We start from the raw sequence: 23,968 nt of genomic DNA, 5'->3' as shown, positions 1-23,968 counted from the left end.
CAACCATACACGTGGCCCACAGACCCTGATGGAGGAGGGTCTTCAAACACACACCCAGGAGACACAAAGGGGAGTGTTGCTGTGTGCACAGCAGAGAGGGGCAGCAGGGATGGGTTCATGCTGTGAAGAGCTGGATCTCACCGCGTACCGCAGGGCACTGCCACTGTGCAGGATGGACAGGACTGCAGCATGATCGGCCATGCGGGAGAGGTACCACATCCCCACTGCAACAGTCCTGATGGAGCTGCGGGTGATGTGACGGCACCGGGCAGGTCAGCCTTGGCACAGTTACAACTGTAGAATCAGTAATGTTGGAAAAGAGCTTTAAGATCAAGTCCAACCATTCCCCAGCACTGCCAAGGCCACCACTAACCCATGTTGCTAAGAAACTAGCTGAGCTCCAGAGAGCAAACATTGCCTCACTGGGAGGCACCAGAGATGCAGCCAGTGTCAACCTCAAACTCTTCAGATGGCCAATGACAACATAAATCAGGAAAGGTTGAAGGGAGAGCTCTTAACTATGCAGAGCAGCAGGCAGTGAAGAAGGTATCTTGTCTGTCCGTAACTCCATGTCCACTCAAGCAGCACTGAGTCCTAGTATGAGTCCTAGTGAATGCCTTTGCCTTCTGTGAAAGATTTATTTGTGGTTAGACAGGCACTCACATTTGATCAGTTCATGTATCTTCATGATGGGAAGGAGTTCTTCTTTATAACACCTTTGGTCTTCCGATGTAACAGCTGTCTGGTGAGACTCCATTCTTCTTGTATATATCATCTAGTCATACATATCATGGATGAATAGCACATTCATAGCTTCTAGTAGTGAATAAAATTCATACATTCTCCTCTTGTGCCTCTGCAGAAGTTTAGTTGTCTGAAATACTTGCTATGGGATCCTGCATATCCCATTTAACACCAAGATTCAGACACAAAGCAGCATCATATGTCCTGGCCTGTTCCTCCATGAGAATGTGGGGCATGATCAGCCACCAGTATGAATCCCCCCACAAAACACTGGCATGAACCGCAGATACACCAAATGGAATGCAGCAAAGACAGGATAAACACAGTCTCCATTTCTGAGCACACTATGATCCTGTCTTACGGAAAAACACAGGTTCCCAAAACAGCAGTGCAAAGTAGACGTGGAAACAGCAAAACTCACTGCAGAGCACAAACAGTCAGACAGGACGGACAGGGGCCACGTTTCCCACTGCTTGCAGCCACATAGGAGACAAAACCAAGCAGACCTTTGGCACGCACAAGGCCAAGGGGCTCTCAGCGAGTCATCTTTCTGCTTGCCAAAGTCCTGGCCTCCAGCCTGACAAGGCTCCACATGCTGGAACCCTTCGGAGCTTCGGAGTGGGGCAATCTGAAGTTTTGTGGCTCTCTGGCATGGTGTGCTGAGCCCATCAGGTTCCTCAGCTGGTAAACCTGCCCCTCGATGCCATCAGGGCTGGCTGCTGACATCTACATGCTTGGATATTTGTAGCACAGCAGTAGAACAGCGCCAGTGTTACAGGCTGTGTAACCTGATGGCAAGTCAGCACTTCACTGAACTCTAGGTTTTCTTTCATCCCATTAAGCTATCTGTCCCTGAAAGCTAGGTAAGTAATTTTTCTCCTGGTCAAGCACCACCGTTGGTGGTACTAAGGAACAGCAAAACATCAGACAGTAAACACAAACACTTGCCTTTAAAATCTTTCCTCTGTCACTCTCCTCCTTCATGCAATCCCATGTCGAAGCAATAAACAGATGATTATTGTAAGAGCACCAGTAATAAAAATCATCATCTGTCAGACTGTTGTGGAGTACAAAGAGGATTGAAAGCATCATACAGAGAGTCTGATGGCTCTTGAGCCCACAGAGGGGACAAGGGGTTTGTGCAGAGCACTGAGGTGAACAAGCCAACTGCGATGTGTGCAGGCAGCAGAGCTCAGCGGTTCAAAGTGCTGATGTGCTGGTGTGACCCAGCTTTTTCTTTTTTTCTTTTTCTTTTAGAATCCCAGCCTGGTTTGTGTTGGAAGGGACCTCAAAGCTCCTCCAGCTCCAACCCCTACCACGGGCAGGGACCCCTTCCACTGAAGCAGCTTGCTCCAAGCCCCTGTGTCCAACCTGCCCTTGAACACTGCCAGGGATGGGGCAGCCACAGCTTCTCTGGGCACCCTGTGCCAGCGCCTCAGCACCCTCACAGGGAAGAGCTTCTGCCTAAGAGCTCAGCTCAGTCTCCCCTCTGGCAGGTTAAAGCCATTCCCCTTGGCCTGTCCCTACATCCCTTGTCCCAAGCCCCTCTACAGCTTTCCTGCAGCCCCTTCAGGCACTGGAGCTGCTCTAAGGTCTCCCCTTAAGGAGCCTTCTCTGCTCCAGGCTGAACCAGCCCAGCTCTTTTTGAACTGTGCTCAGTGAAACGCTGCCTTGCTGCCCTTCAAAAGCAGAGACACAACAGCCAAGGGTGCTGCTGACCATATCAGCAATAGGACTGGATCCAGATCCCCAACAGTTACAGCCAAAATACCCTAGGTTATTTTTCCTAATGCCCCAGTGTGATCACAGATAATTTTAAATCCTGACCAGTGCTTCCACATGGGAACAGATAAGTTAATCTCAGGAAGCTCCTTGGGACAAGCAGGTGGACAAAGGGAACTCTGTTAAACTGACATGACATTTCCCCTACCTTGCCCCCTGCCCACATGTACTGGGCTGCTTTCAAGCACCAACCTCAATAAATCAGGTGCCTGGGCAGAAGCACATGCCATCTGGGCACTTCATCCTCCTGTGGAGCAGCATAACTCTAGCACCAGGTAAAATTTCCCCACTCAGTCCCATGAGTCAGTCAAGAGTTACTGCAGCCTTATCAGTGTAAAAATGATAAACACAAAGAGGAATATGATTCCTTTCTTCGACTTAAAACACTGCACTGAACACCTGCAGCCCCTGCACTTCCAAAAGGAATATATTTTATTTCAGAGGATTATACAGTAGCACTGCAGACGCACCACTCACAAAACTGGGTCTTGGTTTACGTGTAAACACATGCAAACATTTTGGCAATTGTAACCTGTGAGCAGCAGACCTGTTTCTGGCATTTTCAGGTCTGGGTATGAGCAAATCACCTTTTCTCATAAGCTCCCTTCCCCAACTTGTCCACCTATGAACAAAAACATCTCCAGGCAGGGAGCACTGTTTTAACAGACATTCTCATTTTAACACACATAACATGGCATCAGCACGCAAAGTCATTCATCAGCTGGGGAAGTGTTTGGAAGCTCACGTCTTAAACCAGATTGAATCTGCCCTTTAATTCACACTGCAAAGAACAGTCCTCTTTCTGCTACACCAAAAGAACGTCCCACCGCTGAGCATGTGATGAAGCACACACTCTGCCTCTGAGAAGTGTCAGCCAAAGTCATCCCTATCTCTGTAACAGCCAAAACGTTCACCAGTGACTAGTGCTTAGGGAGACAGAGGTATTCAAGTGCCAGAGGTTGCACACCTCCTCGATTCCCAATTTTCACTGAGCTCAGCACTACTTAAGTCCCCTGAACGTGTCTGAGGTTGAAACACAGCAACAAGGCCACTTAAAAACCCCTGAACACATTTCAAGCCGAAGCAAGCGCGTTTCAAAGGCTGAGGTGGACTCAGTGCGTGATTTCTGTGTGAGAAGACAGGACCGAGGAGCAGATCCTGCACCCAGAGCGTGGCCTCGGGCGGTGGAAAGAGGCGGGATTTGATCTCCAGGTAGTGAATATGACTTTTCTCTGAAAAGCATTTGCTCTGCTGGGGGGTGGAGGGCAGTTTGCATCCGTCGGAAGAGGTGACTCCCTGCGCCTGCTCCAGGCGGGTTGTGCTGGGCTTTCGGAGGCGCGACCCTAACCCAGGAGCTGCGGCACGGCCCGGAGTGAGCCCGTCTGCTGCCCGTCATTTGCATTTGCCCCGGGTCGGGTGACAGCTCGGACCCCGCTCCCTCCGGGGCGGGGGATCACCAGCGAGGCGAGGGGCAGGGCGTCCGCCGGTCGGAACGGTGCGAGACCCCGCCGGTCGGAGTAGAGCCTGCGGGGGGTCCCCGGCACAGCCCCCGGCGGTGGATGCCCGAGCCGCCCGTCGAACCGCTCCCGGTGCCAAGCAGACAGCGCGGCGCGGAGGGTGTGAGCAGCACCGCGGGCACGGTGACCGCGGCCATACCCGCGAAGCAGGCTCTGTGCGGGGAGCCGGGAGAGTTGAGGTTTCCACAGCACCTGCCCAGGGTCCCGGAGCGGAGCGGCCTCCGGGCCTCGCCGCGTCCTGCGGGGAGAGCCGCAGCAAAAGCCGGAGCGCCCGGCAGCCGGGGGTGCCCTGCCCCGGCAGAGCGGGACCGGGGCAGCCGGGCGGCCTGCGGGTGGGGTGCAGATATCGCTCCATGGGGAGCCGCCCGGCTGCTTCCCCCGGGAGGGGAGGCGGTGGGTCCCGCGGCACTTCCCCCCAGTGGGGTCCCGGTCCCCGTCGGAGCTGAAAACCTTCCGAGCTCCCGCGGCCCCATCGGGCCCCCTCCTCCTGCCGCACACACGTTTCCATCCGACAGGCCCACTCTCCTGCCAGAACAGTGTTTATTCATCGCATAAACAGAAGTGAAAGGAATTAGGCGGGCAGATACGATAGCTCAAGGGAACCTTTCAGGCCCTTTTACCGTGCTCACGGAGAACAGAACATCCTCACAACTGAAAACATGCAGCGAGCTTTGTAGCCCTGTATTTATAAACAACTCACGATGGTTTCCATTTTGGGTTTGCTCTCTAGAACGTTAAGGGCAAAATGCTGGTTTTTATAATACGATCGCTGCTTTAATTTCCTCCGTCCCCAGCACTTTCTCTGGCTGAATGACGGCGAGACACAACCAGCACGGAGTCTTAAAAAGTCAACTTCTAGGTAAAGCGTTCACCGCGATCTCAGGAGCACATCAGCTTAAACCGAACACTCGGAGACTTCACCCGGATAGTCTGCTCCTAGTGCAGGGACCGAGAGGTGAAATAAGTGGATCTGAGAAAATGATGCGAAATTATTGCAGTTACACACTGGGGTGCCGAAATTACTCCTGAACTTTCTCCCGCAGTGCAAGGGGCCAGTGCTCTAAAAAGATGCAGGGTTACATCCCACTAACCCCCTTCTTGTTCTCTGCTCCCCGCCCCCCACAGGCCCCGGGGGTTTTCCTGTAGGGAAAAAAAAAAAAAGGGAAAAAGAAAACGGCAAATCGCCTCGAGCTCTGGCTGCTGGTGAGGGAACCGCTGCTCGGGAATCCGGTTAGGAAATAGAAATTTCTCCCTCTGAGTGATCGGTCACCCCCAATTAAACAACACGGAGCTCCTCACTGGACCAGCCACCAACAGAAGCCACATGCGCGCAGCTTTGGGAGATCCCGGACCCCTAAACCGGCGGGAGACAGCCTGGCCAGCGGAAAGTTTGCTGCACTGATTCGGAAAACAAGTCATTGGTAAGAGACGGGTTCGTTCACTCGTTAAATCAGCCCCTAACCTCGGAGTCGGGGCTAGCGCAGGCCCTGCCGCTTTCCCCAGTCCCTGGAGCCGGTGCGGATGCGGACTCACAGAGAGAGCTGGCGGGATCTCCTCACCCGCCGGCCGCAGCGCACCGAGCGCAACCCATCCGCAGCCCCGTCCGGGACGTTGCGGTCCACAGCTGGAAAACCTCTGGATGCTGGCAGGTGTGCGAATACCACAGTACGCGGGCGAAGCTGCTAAGCCAGGGGCGGGGAGCCGAGCTCCATCCCGCAGCGGCTGCGGGACCCTGCTCTCCGCTCCGCGGCTTCTGCCAGACCGCTGCTGGTCCCGCGGCTACCCAAAGGGGAAGATGGGGGCCGGGGCAGCCTTCCTCGCCCCAGCCCCGCTGGGGAGCGCGGAGGCCGATGAGCCGGAGGTGAGGCTGGGGAAGGCGAGGCGGGCACTGGGACACCAGCGGGGATTGTCCCGCCGAAATCACGGCCCCAGGAGCGTCGCGGAGAGGGCTCACCGGGCAGGGCACGGCGGAGGGAAGGCCACGGGGCTGCGAACGGCGGCTACAGCCGTGTCCGACGGTACCAGCCGGGGACGGCGGCCCGACTCACCACGGCCCAGTGCTCGTTTCCGTGGGCTTACCACGGTGCCGTTTTTAATTTCACAGCAGATTGTTTTAACGGGAGAACCAGTTTCATTAGAGCAAGCTCCAGAGAGGGGCATCGGCCGCACGCACTCGCGGTGCGGTCTCTGATGAAGCGGTCCACAGGCCAACACCCTCTCGTTAAAGCAACCCTCACTGTCCGAGTCCACCGTTTCCTTCGTGCCGCGCCTTACCGTCAGATATTTGCCTCTCCTACGTGCCAGCTCATTAGCACTCCCACATGCACACACACACGTCCTTATTACTTGCGAGGGAGAGGAACCACAACCAGCCGCAGTGTACCGTCTATCCCACCCCCCTACACCGTCGGCGGGTCCCGCGGGAGTCCCTCTCTCCGCTCCCAGCCTCGACAGAAGTGTCCGGGAGTTCCCTGCTCCCTCGGCAGGTTCCCGTCCCCTCCCTTCTCTTTATGCCGAGAACCGCGAGGCGAGGAGCGGCGGGACAGGAGCAGCACCGGAGCCGCGGGGAGAGGAGAGACCGCAGAAATCGGGAACTCCCTAAAGCCTGCATGTCTTCATCTCCTAAATAAAAACACAAACATCGAGGATGTGCAAGTGAAACGATGAAATTCAGACCGGACGTTGGAGAGAGATGGTAAATCACGCACGGGAGGAGCCCGGATAACCAAGCCCATGCCCTTTCCACGTCCACCCTGCACGTACTATCGCTATTCTGACCTTGTTTAGGGAATAACGGCTCCCTCCAACAAGCTCTGCGAAACTGCTCACCTCTCGCGAAACTGCTCTGGGCCGCTTCAGTGACCGGGCTCTGTCGTCTGACCAGCTCCGAGCACCCCCCGGACGAACACGCCTCGGAGCCAGTCTCCGAAGGGGTGCGCACCACGGACCGGCCCCCATCACCGCTTATGAGCTACCGCTACTTGCTCGCAGCCTCCGTGGGGAGCGACGCGTGGACCGCCAGGGCCGGCTCCCACTTTTCGAGACCGAAGATGTTCGCACACCGACAGGGAGATATTTTACAGGAATCTAAATCGCACCCCTCCGTGTAGTGCGCACCGACACCCTCTTCTCGCTGACAGTGTGGAAAAAGAGCCGACGACCAAGAAACCCGACGCTGCTGCAACAGCCTAGTCTCACCCCGAGCTTACCGTGGGCTCTCCTCGGCGGGTCTGGCCCGTTCCCTTCTCGGCAGCACCTTTCGGACCTCTCCCCTACCTTCCCCCCAGGTGCTCGTTTTCCGCCCGCCGCCGGGGCAGGCAGTAGCTCCCGTGTCGTACCTCGGTGCTCAAAGACGGGCGGTCGCGCCGGGGCAGCTCGGCGGGCTTCGTGCTGGACGCGGCACCGGGCCGGGAGCTAGTGTCCCGGAGGGTGTTTACGTCTGGGCGCAGCCCAGCGGGGCGGGCGGGCCGGGGATCTGCGGGACGTCGCGGCACGGGGCTGCTCCGGCCGCGCTGCCGTCGAGGAAGAGGGGAAGGGGAAAGGACAGGACGTGGAGAAGCCCAAAAGTCTGCCTCCGGGCCAGCGCGGGAGCGGTGGAGTCCGGCAAACGCTCGGTGCTCGGCCGCAGCCCCACTTCCCCCGCCGGGCCGTGCAGGTCGCACTGCTCTGAGTCTTGTCACGATCAAAAACCCCAAACCGCTGCTCGCCTCGCTGTAGCGGCTGCTGTTGGGGACATTAGGGCTAAATTAAAGGGGAATTCTGTCCGGGATTAGGTCGGTTCTAGTGCTGGACAAACGGGGACATTCCGGACAGCCACTCAGTTACGGTCCTACATGATCGTGCCCTAGGATTTGAAAAGACAGCTCCGGGGGGGGGGGGGGGGGGGGGGGAAGAAAGAACACGGGGTTTCTCCTTTCACTCCGCTTACCAGCAGCGGAATCCCCTTCACCAAACCTATCTCAGCGCACGGCAAGTCTCTCTGCTTACTGGGGCTCTGCAGCATGTCTCCCATAGATCGTCAGGCGGAGCTGAAACAAAGACGGGGGAAGATGGAAACACAAGTTTAATTAAAGCCACCTGGCTGGTTAAATACGTGCCGAGACGCAGACACCGCGTTATTCACCTCACCTGCGTCCGGCAGGGCTGCGGCTGCTTTGTTCTCCCGACATGTCCCGAGAGCAGGAGCGGTGCTCGGGCTGAGCGGGGCTGCGGGGAAGGTTTGTCACGTACAAAGCCCAGGACCGCCGACGGGCCGGTTCCGTGCTCTGGGAGCTGCCGACACCTACTGTCCGCGGCGGGACCGAGGGCGCGGGAGTTGGCGAGCAACACCCGCGGTCCTGGGGCGTGAGCTCGGCCTCCTGCAACTCAGGTGCTCCCTGTTTGGGGTAACGAGGGAGGTTTTATGGAGGGACCCGAGAGGCGCGGGCGGCAGGTTTAGGAGATGTAAGTTTAAATCTACCGGGAAAAGCTCGGGCTTTAGAGCTTTGCAAGATGGAAAAACTTTTCCCGTTGACGCTCTCTCTGCCCCCCGCCGGGTTAGCCTCCACCGCTAGCTAGAGCGCTGTAACGCGAGTCTGCGCTTGGGGGGAGCGGTGGCAGAGGATGAAGGCAAACAGGGGGGCTGGGGGGGGGGGTCCTCTGGGTTTTTTCGTTGCCGCCGCCGCCCCCCACCCCGCCCGAAGGCCGGCGTGGTCCCGCCGCGCTGAAGGCGGGTTTAGCGCAGGAGGTGAGGCCAGAGCAGGCAGGTCCGCGCCGCCGGGCCCTCCCCCTTGAAACAAAACTTTTTTTCCGGCAGGCGCTGAGAGCAGAGCCCGGGCGCGGGGTCCCGGGGCCGCCGCGGGGCTGGAATGCGGTAGGGCCGTGCCATGTATTGGAAGAGCGACCCGATGTTCGTCTGCAGGCTGGAGGACAAGGACCTGCCCGCGCTCGGCGGCCCCGCGGAGAAGGTGCGTGGTGCCGTGCGAGGGGAGCGCGGGGCCGATGCCCGGGATGGGGCCATGGCCCCGCGGAGAAGCTCCGGTTCCCACCGCGTTCCCACCCCGGCGGGGCCCCGCAGGTACCGGCGCGGGGCTCCCGCCTCGCCTGGGCGCTGACCGCGGTTTTCCGCAGGCGAGCCCCGCAGTGGCCGACGAGGACTCCTGCTCTTCCTCCACCGCCCTCTCGCCCTCCTCCTCGCCGCAGTCTATGGCCTCGGGCTCCGGCTGTGTCCCCAGCAAGTGCGTGTGCAGCAGCTGTGGTCTGGAGATCGTGGACAAGTACCTGCTCAAGGTAAGCGCTGAGCGGGCGGCTCTGACACCGTTTCCTCACCGACGTGACCCGGCGGCCCTGCTGCTCGCACGGCGCCGCCCGGCCCGGGAGCCCCGCGGACGTTTGCCTGCTCTCGGCCTGCGGTCCGAGCCCCGGTGCCGCCGGGCCTCGCTGTTCTCCCCTCCTGGGACGGCCCGTTCCACTGGAGAGGGTCTGACGGCGAGCCCGGTCGCACGTCCGCCTGCGGGATTCGGGCTTTGGGGCAGAGCCAGGTCTCTGCGCAGCCCTCGGGTAACGTTCTTCGGTGCGGGACTGTGTTTTCTTGACGTGCCGTAGGGGAGAGCGGGGAGAAAAGCGGTGGGTGAGAGCAGGGGTCGCTTCCCGGCCGTGCCTTAACGCTCCTGGTGAAGCGGTGACGGCGCGACCTGTTTGGTATTAGCTAAAATAAACTCGCCAGTGTGGTGTGCTGAAGCTCAGGCCAACAGACTGACCGTTGAGAAACGTAGAAGTAAAAAGATAGTTTAGTAATTCCTGTGAAAAGGAAGCAAGCTGTGTGACTGCAGAGTAATTTTGCCAGCCTTAGCATTCGGGACTAAGATAATTTAAAACCAAGCAAAACCATGTGACTTTAAATAAGCTGTGTCAATGTAGATGAGAGGGGGCTATTTTCCTCCTGTTCTACAGCCATTAAAATTATCCTGGATCGGATTTTTGCCATCTCATTTTCAAAAGTGAGATCAGGCAAACTGCTGGAAGTCGCTTCGTTCTATTAGGTGCAGCCTTGAGTAAAGCCGTTGTATATCTTGCAAACTGAAAGTCGTTATCACCGTTGAAAACACCCCGATGTTGTTATTAGACCCTTTTGCTTAGGGTGGGGAGGTCAAAGAAAGGCATATGCAGGTTGGTGCTCATTTAAAACCCGGTGGGTGCAGGTGTGGGGTACTGCTTGGTGCCTCTTGGTCAATCCCAGCCACCTCTGCAAGGGGGGGGGGGTGCAGTGGAGCTCACCCCAGCTCCGTTCCAGCCTTTTCATTCCTGTGACATGCCAGGAGCTCGTTTGTCTGTCTGATGTCACCTGAGTGAACAACTGCAGACGTTGCTTGGAGCAAAAGGCCTAAAGGATTTAGCCTGAAGTTTGAACTAGCTGTTAGTGCTTCCACGGGCAGAGAAGGAAAGCAGTCGGTGCTGGTGGTTTCCTGCTGACCATCAGAGTGCATCTTCCAACTTTGTAAATTAATGGGAGAATGTAGATGGTGATGGCAGAGGGGACAGCTGATGTCCTGCTCTGTAGAAGAGTGCTGACCTCCGGAGGAGAGGCAGTGAGATGAGTTCTCTGTGCCTGGGTGTCTTGTGCTGCACTGGGGTTCCTGGCATGGGCCCTCGGTCCTGGTTGGAGCCGCTGCATGCGAAGGGGGAGCAGGCCCGGCCTGGCTGGTGAAGCTGCCAGGGGCCAGCCTCGGAGCAGCTCCTCTGGGAGGATGGGTTTGGTGAGAGCCGCTGTCAACAGTTTCACATTATAGCGCAGTGTAAATCTGTCAGCACACGGGGAGACGTTGCCAGTGAGGGAGAGCGTTGGGCAACTGCAAAACATAACGTTACAACCTGGAGAAGGACTGAAACGAGCGACTCCAGCGCAAGTGCTGGAGTCAGGGCCGAGCTTTCGCTGTGATTTGTCTGGCAGGGTCTGATGAAAGGCACATCCTGGATTATCTCAAATCTGCTGCTTTGCCCTAGGCAATCTATGGGCTGTTTGGTGTGAGACCAGAAATTGGCTCAGAAAATAAAAAAAATAAATCTGACTTAGTCATTGTTTGGCTTAGAGAATTTGCAGAATCGGATTATCCAGAGGGCTGTTACTTAATTTCTGTGGTCACTGGGAGTCTCAGATTCTGAAATGATTTAAGTTATTTAGCTGATGTGTGAAGCACAGCGTCTGCAGGACCAAGAGTTCTCTTCATGGGAAAAGAAAAATTAAAGTAAATGCACATAATTTATTTACCAAAAAAAAATAAATGTGAGCTTTCACATCTGCTGATTCTCGTGCTGCTTCCCAGGGCTGCGTCCAGTTCTGTAGATATCGATGATAAAGAACTGTTGAACTTGCTGTTAAAGCATCTGCTGGTATTTTGAGACTAGCTTCGTTTACTTACTTTGCTTTAACAGAAACCTGGCAAATGAAGATGTGGCTGTGGTGCGTTTCTCTTTGGCAGACTTAGCCCCCAAACACACACTGCCCTTCAATACTAGTATTTTAAAGTTTCAGATCCCTCTGCAAGGTTTGCTCTTTGTTCAGCAGGACTTTGACAGGCTGGAAAATAGAAGTATGTGAGTTCACTGCCTTCCTGAGGTCATGTGAGGCCAAGAGTTGCTCTGTTACTCCAATGCTATGAAAGCAGTACTGGGTACACAATGCCTTCGTGGAACTCTGATCTCTTGCTTTCTCTTCTGTCGCTTTTAATTGCAAAACCATGAAAGCTTATTCGGAATACCCAATCACATCAATTACCCTTCAGTGCACAAACTCTGCTATGAAGAAGATGCTTTGCATTGAAGAGTAATGTCCTGTGACTCATGGCACATGTGACTGTTTCGGCCTTGTCAGTACAGGTGGAAAACCAGGTTGTGACACTGAAACCCAAGGTTGGCAGCACCGACCTGGAGGGGATTGTTCTGTTTTGCAGGTGAATGACCTTTGCTGGCATGTGCGCTGCCTCTCCTGCAGCGTCTGCAGGACGTCCCTAGGAAGGCACACGAGCTGCTACATCAAAGATAAAGATATCTTCTGCAAACTCGACTATTTCAGGTATGCCACACAGGATTATCATTTTACTCGGTAACACATTATGCTTGCTCATTATTTTTTAGCTTAAGCTGCAACTAAAACGCACATTGAGGCCCTTTGGGTTGGCCCTTTATGTTTATTCTCAGTAGTTAAACTGTCATTCCTTGCAGAGGGACCTGGGAGACCCCAAGTTTGTCTAATGCAGTGGCCTATGAAGTCTCCCCCTCTACCCATCCACTGTTACGCACAGCTACTGCATTTGTACAGTCATGGGCAGGGAATCGGAGTTCAAGCCATAGTAAACTGTAAAGTTATTGTGTGTGTGAAGAATCATCCTTTGGTAATACTGACGGAGAATATGAGGCACAGCTGAGATGATATTCTGCCTAGACTAGCACTTCGCTGGTATGAGACTCAGGCAATCCCCTGAAACTACAAAAACAACCCAGAATAAATCCCATGATCTTTAACAGGAGCTTTCAGCAGTTATACCTTTGTGATCCATTTGATTTGGAAAATAAGGCGTTCTTCACAATTAAGGTCTAATCCTGTAAGGAAGGATAGTACTTATTTGTGTTGCATTGGAAGTACTTGCGATACAAAAATCTTGAGTCCAGAAAGCAAAACAAAGTGCTGTTGATTTTGGTGTGATCAGTGGTACCAATGTGTTTATGGGATCCTCACCTGTGTGGTGAAAGGACTGTGTTCAGCTTGTCAGTTTTGCCACTGAAGGAGAGGGAGGGGGCAGGCTGAATGCTGCCAACTGGAAAGGCAAAGAGAATTTTTGCAGACTCATAAGGACAAATTCTTATCTAAATAATCAACATCCCTTGGCTGATGGTTTCCTCTTCAAAGAGAAATAATCTGCTGTAGTAATGTAAATCCTTACAGATATTTGAATTTCTTTGAAAATAATAATGTGGTGGTAATTAAGGAAATAACTGTGAAGATACTGGTTTTCCCCCTTCCGCTGAAGGGGACTGACTGATTAGTGAGGGGTGGTGTAGCTAAATATAACAATTCAGATTACCACTAGAGCAATGTGAAATGTACTTGAATAATTGGGAGACTTTTGAACACAGTGTCAGCTGCTTCCATCTTCCACTCACAGCTCTTAAAAGAGCAGTTACAAAAGAAAGGGCAAAGAGTTGTGAATTCACGTAAAAGTTTATGATTGTTCTGTTCTCCTCTTGGCTCATGAAAATATTAACTTCTGTAGTTCAGTATGGTCTTGCCTTAAGCAATCGGATCAAACTCATGGATTTACTTTTGTTGCCCAGGTAAGACACAACTACAGTGTCCCCCATCCTCGTGGCCAGCCTGCCCACTGTGGGTCTCAGCTGTGCTGCCACATCCAGGTCGTCCTCCCAGAGCATCCTTCCTGCCTGCACAGTCGGTGTCTTTGCCCTCACCCTGTGGTGGCCTCTGTTTTCCAGGCGGTATGGGACCCGCTGCTCCCGCTGCGGGAGGCACATCCATGCTACTGACTGGGTCCGCAGGGCTAAAGGGAATGTCTACCACTTGGCGTGCTTCGCCTGCTTCTCCTGCAAGAGGCAGCTTTCTACAGGAGAGGAGTTTGCTTTGGTCGAGGAGAAAGTCCTGTGCAGAGTACATTACGACTGCATGTTGGACAACCTGAAAAGAGAAGTCGAAAATGGTAACATGCTGCTTTTGTTAAGAACTGTGTTTGTGGTTCAGCTTTAATTAAACTGTTGGGGTTCACTTCATCTTCCTTATGAAGAGGTAATTACCTGCCTTTGCTGAGGCTGGAAGCGCAGGTTCTTGAATTAAAATAATGTGCAAGTTATTTGATGTTTTAATTTTTTAAAATTTGTTATTTTTTTGTTAGTTGTGTAACTTGTTTTCTATCCTAAGGAAAAGAAAGCAAGAGTGTATCTACCCGATAAAGTATCGTGCTGGATCTTTCCTCACTTGGAAGGGAGTGCTTTGGGCTGTAATGGGTAATGGTGCCAGACCAATTTAACTCTGAACAGAATATGGCTTTTTTAAAGCTGAGATTCAGCTGGCCAAGTGCTGTCATTGCAGAACAGTCTGAGTTACAAATAACATTGCTTTGAACGTTTAGCAGACAGTGGTGTTTTCCTTTTAACGTTCCAGGTAATGGGATTAGTGTGGAAGGAGCACTACTAACAGAACAAGATGTGAATCATCCAAAACCAGCAAAAAGAGCTCGGACCAGCTTCACAGCAGATCAGCTCCAGGTAGAGGCAGTGCTAAGGGCTTGCGTAGCTCAGGTTTCTGCAGGACATAGGTGCTGAACCGATAGGAAATCAGATGCATATGGGGGGTGTGTGTGTGTGTGTGTGTGTGTGTGTGGTGTGGAACTTGCATGCTTTAAACTCTTTCATAAACTATCAAGACACAGCATGTTTCTGGAATTGTTTGTTAGCTTCAGTAGTTTAATATGAAATAGTTACTCTTCAAACTTTTTATTTGCCTGGGGGCAGCCAGTAATTCTGGAGAGTGGAAACAAAAAGGTGGTTCTGTTTTGATTGCTTGATGAAATCTATTTGATCAGGCATTTACGTGGCTGCATATGATAAAGACAAAATATTTTTAGAATTCTATAATGCAAAAAGCCGTACTGAGGAGGGGCTCTGTGCATGACTTCAGGATGTTAACAGGGTGGAAGGCTGGATTTTGTTGTAATGCTCTGCTTTCAAGGCTTCTTGTCTTGTTGCTCCCTTGGCAGGAGTTAGCTCTGGACTGCTGCAGACATGAGTTATTTCACCCTCTGGATCATCGCTTCACTTAAATGAGCTTTCTAGGGAAAACCAGCATGACTAGAGCCAGCTCCCCATGAGAGGGGTACTGGTGAGACCAGATTTAGAGGTTTCAGCCTGCAGTGGGAAGGAAGCTGTTCTCTACCTAATCCCAGCTACACATCCCTGCTTTCAGCTTATAACACATCTGAATTTCTGGTCACATGTGGCTGCTATGGCATTTGTTTTCTACTGTCTCAGTTTGAGCTCTGTTTTGTTTGCCTGTCCTCCTTCTGTTTGTGGTGAAAACACTTGAGAAAAACTAAAGTTGAGGTGTGAGGCATTTAAGTGGTGCTGTAGTACATGGCATGTGGCTGTTCAAAGCTTGCTTTGTCATTTCAGCCGTGACTGGAGACAGAATTATTGCAAGCAAGCATGTTGGCAATACCTGATGAGGGGTCTGGGCATCAAATTTGAACCTCTGCAAAAGGAAACTTTCTTTTCCAGCAGTTGCTGAAGGGGAGATAGGCACAGCCATCAGCATAGGAACCATTTTCAGAGCTTCTTCCCATTTGCAGTCACTCAAACTTCCATGTTCTCTCCCTTTTCCTGTTTTTAAAAGAGATTCTGACCTACTTCGTCAGCTCTTTTGAGTTCTCAAGGCCTCTTGTTGTTTAATGACACTTGCTGTCTGCTCAGTGCATCTCTCTGTACCTGACTTTGATGCTGGTATAAGACTTCCAGCAAGGGAAGCATCGGAAGGATAAGCAACTGTCAGGGTGGCAGCATGTAGTAACACACCTCATGAAGTACTTGTACCAAAGGACGTCCATGCTTTTTTATATCTTTGTATGGCGCAGTAGGGAAGTAAATAGTTTTGGTGTTTCTAAATGGAGAGAAGTAGTTGGAATCTTCAAAGAAGCAGCCAGGTGAGATTTGCAGACTATCAAGGGTCAAAACCCAGAAATGAGAAGCTACTGTTTACTGAGCTGCTGAAGATACCTTTCAGAAACCCATGGGGCCTTATTTCCTTAAACAAAGTTACCTCTCCCAGGCACTGAAACTGTTCAGGGTGAGGCCAAGGTGACATCTACTGCCTAAGAAAAAAGTCATTCATATCCTAACGCCAAGGGTTGACAGCAGCTTTCTGTAACAGAGAAGTGTAATCGAACAGCCGCATAGCGCAGGGCAGGCGAGGGGGATCCACTGCGTTCCTTGGGTTGGTTAAAGGTGAGGGAGGCACAAGCAACTTCCAAGTCCACCCTCTGTGCAGCTGCAAAGAGGGTTAAGCTGTTCCGTGTAACACAAGATGCAGACAGAGACTGACACATTCAGAGAGGTGAATCAAAATCCCTTCCTTGCGCTGTGGTCTGCAGCTATAGACATTATCAGGGACGTTCAAATTTCTCTGTAGTGAATTTTCTCTCAGTCCTTTTAATGCCACCCTCACTGAGCACCCCCTGCATGTTTCATTACTGCCAAGCAGAATTCACTCCATTCCTGGTAAACGGTGCAGCTCAGTTGAGCAGAATAAAGGGATTGGGGGGATTTTCTATTGTTTTTTTTTCCTTAATGTATTTGGGACTGTCAGGGAGAAGTGATTAAAGGAAGGAGTAGGACCTCGGTCTTAGAGGAGTCCCTAATGCTGCTCTCAGTACTGCGCACACAAACCTGCCATCTCTTATCTTGCTGTTTCAGGTTATGCAAGCACAGTTTGCTCAGGACAACAATCCAGATGCACAAACACTCCAGAAACTGGCCGAAAGAACAGGCTTGAGCAGGCGTGTTATACAGGTAACCGTGCTAAGACGCTGAATGACAAAGGCTGGTACTCATTCTTTGGAAATGCTCAATAACAACTTTCCCCACGTAGTTACTCTGAGATGGAAAAAGACCTAATCTGGCAGTTTTCACATAACGTCGGACAACATCCTTGGTCAGGAATAGGTCTAGAATAAACGTGAATTTGGAAAACTTCTTGTATTCCTCTTGCATGTTGTGTAGAGGATTAATAATCTTCCAGGAAGAAACTTCTCAGCCTAAATGATAAAGAAATTGCACTAAGGTCTTCTAAATACCGATATTTTATTTTTTTTTACTTTAATAGTCTGTTCTTAAGAGCTTCAATCCGAGAAAATGGCACTCGGGAGCAAGTGGGTATCGAGTGACCTGTTCTAGAAAGCAAAGCTGAAGCATACACCCATGCCATCCAAAACAGGGGGAAAGACAAACCTCGAATCTATGCTGACGATGCCTCTCAGCAAACAGTATAAGCATGCTCTTTCAGCGTAGCTATGAATTTTCATATTGTATAAATTAAACATTTATGTGTTTATATAAAAATACGTTTGCAGTTCCCTCGGCTTGTTCTGGCCTGGAAGATTGACAGTTTTGCTGCCAAAAACAAGGTACCTGGCAGCAAAAAAAGGAATTTTGTATACTTTTCAATGCAAAGAGGAAAGCGTATCCTGTGAACAGCCACTGCATGGTCAGCCATGTGCTGAGGGACAGCGCTGGCTGTGCCCCGTGCAGCCCTGCACCCTGCCTGCCCTTTGGGGGTGCTGGTCACTGCTGGAGCTTCCCTGGTTTGACCATGCTCATTTGAGGCACCCTGCAGGCTTTGACTGGATGTTTCTTCATTTGGACTGTCAGTGTTATGCCAAAGACCCGATTAACTAACTGAGTTCAGCTGAAGTTAGAACTCTGGTGTTTTTATTATGCTAATGTTGAAACGGCATGCCATCTGTCAACATGATGTAAATTTTTTCCCCTTTTCAGGTGTGGTTTCAAAATTGCAGAGCACGCCATAAGAAACACGTTAGTCCTAATCATTCATCTACTGCTCCTGTGACAGCAGTTCAGCCCTCCAGGCTGTCTCCACCCATGTTAGAGGAAATGGCGTATTCCGCATACGTACCCCAGGATGGAACGATGTTAACTGCTCTACACAGCTATATGGATGGTAGGTACAGCAACGTCACATACCCAAGTAAAATCATTAGTGACTCCAGCAAGAGCAGTTTATCAGGTACTGAGTAAGGAAACTTGAAGGATTTTTAATTCCTAGTATGTCCCTGCCCATGGCAGGGGTTGGGAACCAGATTATCTTTAAGGCGTATTCCAGCCCAAACCATTCTATGATTCTATATGTTATTACTACTTGGTATCTACACTCCATTAAGAAGTGTCCCTCTTCGATCCGTGGCCCTTCACTGTAAGAGCAGAGCTAAAGATCTGGGTGTGAAGACCATTTCTTGTGCTTCCTCCAGCCTATGAATATTAGTAATAAGAGACCAAACACTTTTCTTAAGCATCCCTGCCAGGTTTCTAATAATAGGTAATTTTAAGACCACCCACTCCCTGGCTCTTACCCCAAGGACTGTAGTTACACTCAATCCAGCAGCTTCACCAAAAACTCTGGCTTCCCTCCCAGTGATGCATGGGGAGGCGGTACCCAGAGGTCAAAAGTATGTTTCAGTTGTTGCGTGTCCTTATGGTCCAGCAAGTCAACAGCTTTGGCTTGTATTTGTGATTAGGAAGGACTGTGAAGGTCTGGGGGGAACTGGGCTCCGAGCTGCACGTGTCGCCTGAGCTTATTTCCCTCCAGAGCAGGGGTGTAAGGTCGGCTGTGCGTGGATGCGGGGCTGGGACACAGAGAGCACACTGCAGTGCTTGGGACCAGAGGACTGTCTGTGCCCAATGGGAATTACTTGCTTGTGATCTTTTTGTACCTCCCCTGAAGCTGACCAGTAAATATTTCTGGTTTTGTAGCTCACTCTCCGACAGCTCTTGGACTCCAGCCTCTACTACCCCACTCAATGACACAACTGCCACTAAGTCACACCTAACTCCTTTCTGTCAGGGATATAAACTATTAAGGGTGTAACCTTAAGTCATTTATCGAGTATTAAAAGTACCATTGGAAAGATATTAATGTTCACTTTTTATTTAACATCTAAAGCATTTTCAAGATCAGTTTTGCTGCCCAGGTATGTAAGTATATTTAGCCTGCAAGACACTTTTATGGATTCTGCATAAATAACTATTACATTGTTTACAAGCCTTATTCAACACCTTTTTGTATTGTCTGGAAGTAGTCCACTCTAGTTATGTGTGTGTTAATTTATTTGCCATCAAAAGAGCACCTTGCCTAAAAGAAAGGACTGACAATTGTGCAAAATGTTTACAATTCTCTGTGAAATTGTAGTTTATCATTAGTTTGTATCTGTAAGTTATTGCTGAAAGTATTACCTGTATTTGAGTTGTAACAGCCTCTATGTTAAAGCTTATTTCTGTGAGTTTACAAAAATAAATTTTGGTTGCAAATATTTTCCAAATGAACTGAATAAAGTTTCTGCTGTAGCATGCCAAGCAAGAGTGGTGCTGTGTGTCCGTGGCTTCGCCGGGGTCCTTTCCAAGTGCTGAACTCGAATCTTCCATTTAAAGAGAAGGTCCCTGGTACGCTTTAGGTGCACTACACTGGATTTTCAGGAGTGTTCATATCTGTCCCAATGGGATTTAAAAATCCCTTTTTTTTTAAATGGGCTTAGATGGGTCTTGAAACACCCCCAGACACATCTTTCAAGTAAGTATACAGAAACCAGTGCTGCTCCTGCAGGTGTGCAGCTGCACGGTGAGGGAAATGGTGGATGTATAGGATGGATGTATATAGGACATTTAACTATGATTCAAGGCAGCAAGTGGAGAACCTGAATTCTCCTCTGCTTTAACCGTGAATCTTTACTACGTCACCTTCTGCTTTCTTCAGTGCTTTTCTCCTGTGTACATAATATGCAATACTTAGAGTCTGCATTTGTAAAGCAAATTCTAGTTTGGTATTTGAACTGACCTGTGTCAAACTGCATAGAACAGAGGCTGGAATCAATCAAGTGCACGAAAGTCTACTGTGTTTTAAATGTTCATGTGCTAAGACTCAATCGCAAAGCATGCTTTGGTACACTGATTCCATGGACAAAGGCTAGTGCATACTGGCAATTCCACTGATTTTTGTCTTCACAGACTAGTTTCCTTCAAGGATTTAAGACTGGTAGATCAAATTTACACACCTAAAGTTTACTTGCTTCAGAAGGAAATCGTACTTTGAAGGTGTGTGTGTCCATGTCCTGTTATGCTCTCCGAGCTATGAGTTAGTGTCTCTATTCTGTGAAACTTAACTGTCCTGGTGAAACCATTTCAATGTGGAAATGGCAGTAGTCTCCCTGCCACCACGGAAGGATAAGGGCTTCTGAGAGCATAACTTCAAGCTCACAGTTATTTAAGTTCCATAACTTAAACGTTGGCACTGTTTCAAGTGCTGCTCGCAGATGTCTGAGCTAATCTGAGTTAGCAAAAGCAGTGTATTTGCACTGACACAGTGGTTTGTTTAGGCTGATATTATCCTGCCACAGTTGTTTCGCAGAACACCACAGACAGGGTGCTGTGGAACTTGACTGTCTTTGCATTTTATTCTAATGTACATAACAACTTCTTAGCGCAATACTCTGTGTGGGATGCTGGATCCAGTACGCTGTTTTCAGTACCTAAGCTAGCTCCGTGCAGCTGTATGGTACAAAACTGCATGTGTATCAGCAGACAGACTGGTTTTTGTCCATTTGTTGGGTCTGTTATACAAGTAGGACAACCTTACTGCTGAAGTTTTACCACTTAAATGCTAAATAATGCTAATTTTGGTAATTTAAAATGCAACCTGCCTTGTGTCAAGTCCCCTTTAAAGAAAAGTGATTAGTCACTCTAGGGGACTAAGCAGCTTTAAGTAGCCTGAAACAAAGTAAGTCTGGTCTTATTTATGAAACCCTCTTCTGTTCAGTGCAGGATTAAGGTAAATAGGGAGCAATTTTCCCATTTCCCTATGAAAATAGGAAGCAGGAGAATTCATTTGCTGCTACGAAAGACTGAGCAGCTATTTGTAAGTGTAGAGTAGAAAATAGGAAGCTCCATTGGAGGATCTGGTCTTGTTGTTGCTGTTTAAAGCCTAACTTGGATACTGCAGTGCTGAGGAAATGAGTGGGCTCTCTTCACAGAAAGAGAATGAAGCTATAGTTCCAGCAGGAATATGCAGTATGCTCAGTCAGTGCCTTTTAGACTGCACAGGTTCAATTTCAAATTGATGTATGAAATAATGCATCTTAACATCTTGCTTAAGGGATCTTGTACAGAGAAATATATGGAGCTCTGCCTAGTGCTCTGTAGATGCTTTTGCAGAGAACTTTGTAATATGTTCTCTGATGCCAAAGTGTTTAGCCTACATTATAGGATGATCATATGACACTTGCTAATAGTTTCAATGCTACATATCTTAAGAAATCCAAAATGGAACTAAAGATCCAAAACATATTTTGCATCAAGAGGTTATCAAAGGAAGAAATATCACTATAAAAGTTACAGTTGTGTCTCAAAAGACCTCTGAGGAGGCTGGCTATCAACTTCCACTCCTCTTCCCCTTCCTTCCCTGACCTAACCAATGCAAGTTGGGGCTGGCTCATGTAATGTGTTGGAACAAGTAATTGCACTGTAAAATAAAACTTAAAATGTATTATATTCAACCTGCTGGAGGAGGAGGTAGAAACAGAGATGAAAAGTGTCCTGCCTAGCGCATGCTCCACAGAGCTTCTAAAGGATCTCTGTTTATTATGAGAAGCTGCTAGTACATCAGTTTGCAAAGTGAAGAAGCAATCTATTCCTACAGCATCTATCCTGGTGTCCCTCAAAAATAAGAGTTAATGATGTGGGGAGGTTGCTGCCTGGTTCAGTTCTCCAAGGAGACAATCGGATTGGACCTGACCAGAGATTTCCTTTTCTGTTTGTCTGGGTTTTTTTGGTCAAAACTGACACAGGTGAGGGTCTGGTCTGGACTTGTGGTGTTCCCTGGCTATAATTCTGACTCTGAGTAACAGGCCAGCACTAGCATCACTCCTGGTTAGATTTATTAATAGATGTACACATTGCCCTTGCTGACATTTGCTAATGCTGCCTGATGTCATGAGTTTGCTTTTTGGCCAGAAGCTGTTTTCTACATTTGCATTATAGTAACCGTAACTACTTTCTGCATCCCTTCTATGACTACATATAGAGTTGAAGAGTTGCTTAAAGTTTAGGCAAGTTGGTCTTATTGTACTTCCACCTTTATTAATTCTTTTTTATAAGTACAGATAACTGTCACGAATAGCTTTCATTTCTGAAGAGACTGATGACTCTTGTCTTTCCCCCTGCCCCTCCTATGAAATTTTACAGCTCAGCTCTGATATATGGCATTGCCTTCTTGAACCCTGTGTTTCCATCTTGCAATACACCCCTCCTTAGGACATGCACGGTTAGTGATGTAAAAAGGATGGGTAGTCACATAGATGTACAAGGGTCGGCCTCTTCATAAAAGATGCTATTTCCAGAAATATTTGACACAAGAATCTGTGCTTTTGTCCCCCTTTTTCTTGTCTTGCTTTTAAATTAAGTTGCATTTAAAATCATTACTTATTCAGAAGTCGCACTAGTCTCCAACAGATAAACTTGATTCTCTTTAGTTCAGAACGGCAGCTGGTTTATGATGGATGGATGTATTATTAAAGTGGAAGTTGCAAGCCTTCTGCTTCCTGCTTTTTGTCCAGCCACCTGTGACCTGCTGTAATCCCTGAGGTGGTCACCCCCATTCTTCGCTAGTGACATGAATACCAAGTTAGAAGATCCACAAAGGCCACCACTCTGCTGGCCCTGTGCAGAAGCGCCCGTAACCAGCCCTGGCTAATGGTTTACTGGATTCTGTACCACTGATTTCACCATAGCTTTCACCATTACAGCAACACACATTTGAACTCCAAACATGCAGCTCCTCCACACGTACTCCCTAGACAGCTCCTGAGAAAAGTGTGTGCGCCTGCAGCAGAGAAACATTTGCAAGTCCAAATATTTAACCTCTGCCAACTGCATTCTGCGCATTGCTGTTGTTGGCAGCTGACTCTGAACTCCGACTCATTCTACAATGGAAACCGAAGCCCTCAGAGTTGCCACAAGAGTCCCTACCAGCGCGACAAGCACGAGTTCTCAAAAAATGGAACAAAAGTTATCATTAGCTTAAACGAAGAGCAGAAAACTGCTGAACCGGTGGAGTTCATCCAGAAAACCCAGCTCAGGTCTGTGCGGCTGAGCCTCCAGCACAGGGACATCTAGGGACAGAAAAAGATAGTACAAATCAGTAACAAAGCACGGGCTGCCTCTAAGCTGTTTATCAATCGAGTTACACTGGAGTGTATGTTTGCACACTGTAACTCTCCTGTTTCTTTTAAAAATGAAAACATACCGATCCGATAACCCTTTTTCACGTGTTCTTGGGTAGAACATGAGAGAACAAGGTACGGTAGTGGGTACCTACTGCAGTACTTTTTACCTGGTTTTAATGCACAGTAATGGAATGCAATTCTAACATCCATTTCAGAGTGACCTCCTGTTGTCCTATGTAGCTGCCCTGGTTTTGAGCAGAATAGTTTTTCCTTTAAGGTGTAAGAGGATTCAGTTATAGGTAAGGATGTAACTAATGCTCACCCTGTTAAGAAACGCTGACTCCAGAACGTGTTCGGAGCCAGGTCCATTCATGCAGCCTCTCTGTCCCTCGTGGTTAAAAGAAACAGGAATGCTGCAGGTACTTACTGTGTGCTTTCACCAACTACCTAAATCTGGAAAAGCGGGTGCGTTTGGGATTGTCACTTAGAACAACACAATCCCAAACTCTGGAGGTCCATTTCTCACAAGACCATTGCTTTAAGATTATTTACAGATTTTTTTCCCAGTCGGTCTGGTAATAGTAATTAAATAAAAATAAAATAAAATTTAAAAAAAGGTAATAACTTTAACACAAATGTATGAGAGTTGGTTTTCTCTCCAGTGGGAGTTTACTGTATAAAATGAAGTCCAAAGAAAAGACTTACTGAGTCATTCTTAGCTCTTCCATATATGCTAAAATAACCCCCTACCAAATGTTTTTTGCATTCTGTTTTAAAGAAATTACACATCATGAGCAGCCTCCAAAAGAAAAAAATAACCTTAATGTTGATCTGCATTTGTTCTCCACCCTGGCATCCAGCGTTATCCCCACCTGGCTCATTGTCAACACTTGGTCTTTCTCATACTCTTTAGGGCTGGCGGTTTTATATTCCATCCTTGAT

General features: G+C 49.4%; 1 protein-coding gene across 4 annotated transcripts; it reads left to right on the top strand.

The window, feature by feature from the left end:
* Positions 1-3,431: 3,431 nt before the first annotated feature.
* On the top strand, positions 3,432-19,166 carry LHX8 (LIM homeobox 8). 4 transcript variants are annotated; one of them, XM_057407157.1, is made up of 9 exons: positions 3,432-3,738; positions 8,839-8,989; positions 9,153-9,311; positions 11,972-12,093; positions 13,509-13,729; positions 14,191-14,294; positions 16,494-16,589; positions 17,574-17,757; positions 18,567-19,166. In XM_057407157.1, exons 2-9 carry the CDS (start codon positions 8,909-8,911, stop codon positions 18,641-18,643), a joined length of 1,044 nt encoding a protein of 347 aa, XP_057263140.1. In that variant the 5' UTR covers positions 3,432-3,738; positions 8,839-8,908; the 3' UTR covers positions 18,644-19,166. The 4 variants fall into 4 exon arrangements, with proteins under 4 accessions (XP_057263140.1, XP_057263139.1, XP_057263138.1 ...); XM_057407156.1 differs by lacking the exon at positions 3,432-3,738 and adding an exon at positions 8,073-8,260; XM_057407155.1 differs by lacking the exon at positions 3,432-3,738 and adding an exon at positions 8,073-8,412.
* The last annotated feature ends 4,802 nt before the right edge of the window (positions 19,167-23,968 follow it).

The sequence above is a fragment of the Pezoporus wallicus genome, unplaced genomic scaffold, assembly GCF_028554395.1.
Source record: "Pezoporus wallicus isolate ANWC-B61680 ecotype Strahan unplaced genomic scaffold, APGP_CSIRO_Pwel_v1 contig_8805, whole genome shotgun sequence".
Lineage (NCBI taxonomy): Eukaryota > Metazoa > Chordata > Aves > Psittaciformes > Psittacidae > Pezoporus > Pezoporus wallicus.
Note: the sequence above shows the minus strand (reverse complement) of the source record. Positions and strands in the feature narration are given on the sequence as shown.

What these genes read in the sequence shown, in the direction of transcription:
- LHX8 (XM_057407157.1), top strand. Translation starts at nt 8,909, where the DNA reads ATGTATTGGAAGAGCGACCCGATGTTCGTCTGCAGGCTGGAGGACAAG. An exon ending in TGGACAAGTACCTGCTCAAG is followed by an intron (nt 9,312 to 11,971) that starts GTAAGCGCTGAG and finishes TCTGTTTTGCAG; the next exon opens with GTGAATGACCTTTGCTGGCA. An exon ending in GAAAAGAGAAGTCGAAAATG is followed by an intron (nt 13,730 to 14,190) that starts GTAACATGCTGC and finishes TTAACGTTCCAG; the next exon opens with GTAATGGGATTAGTGTGGAA.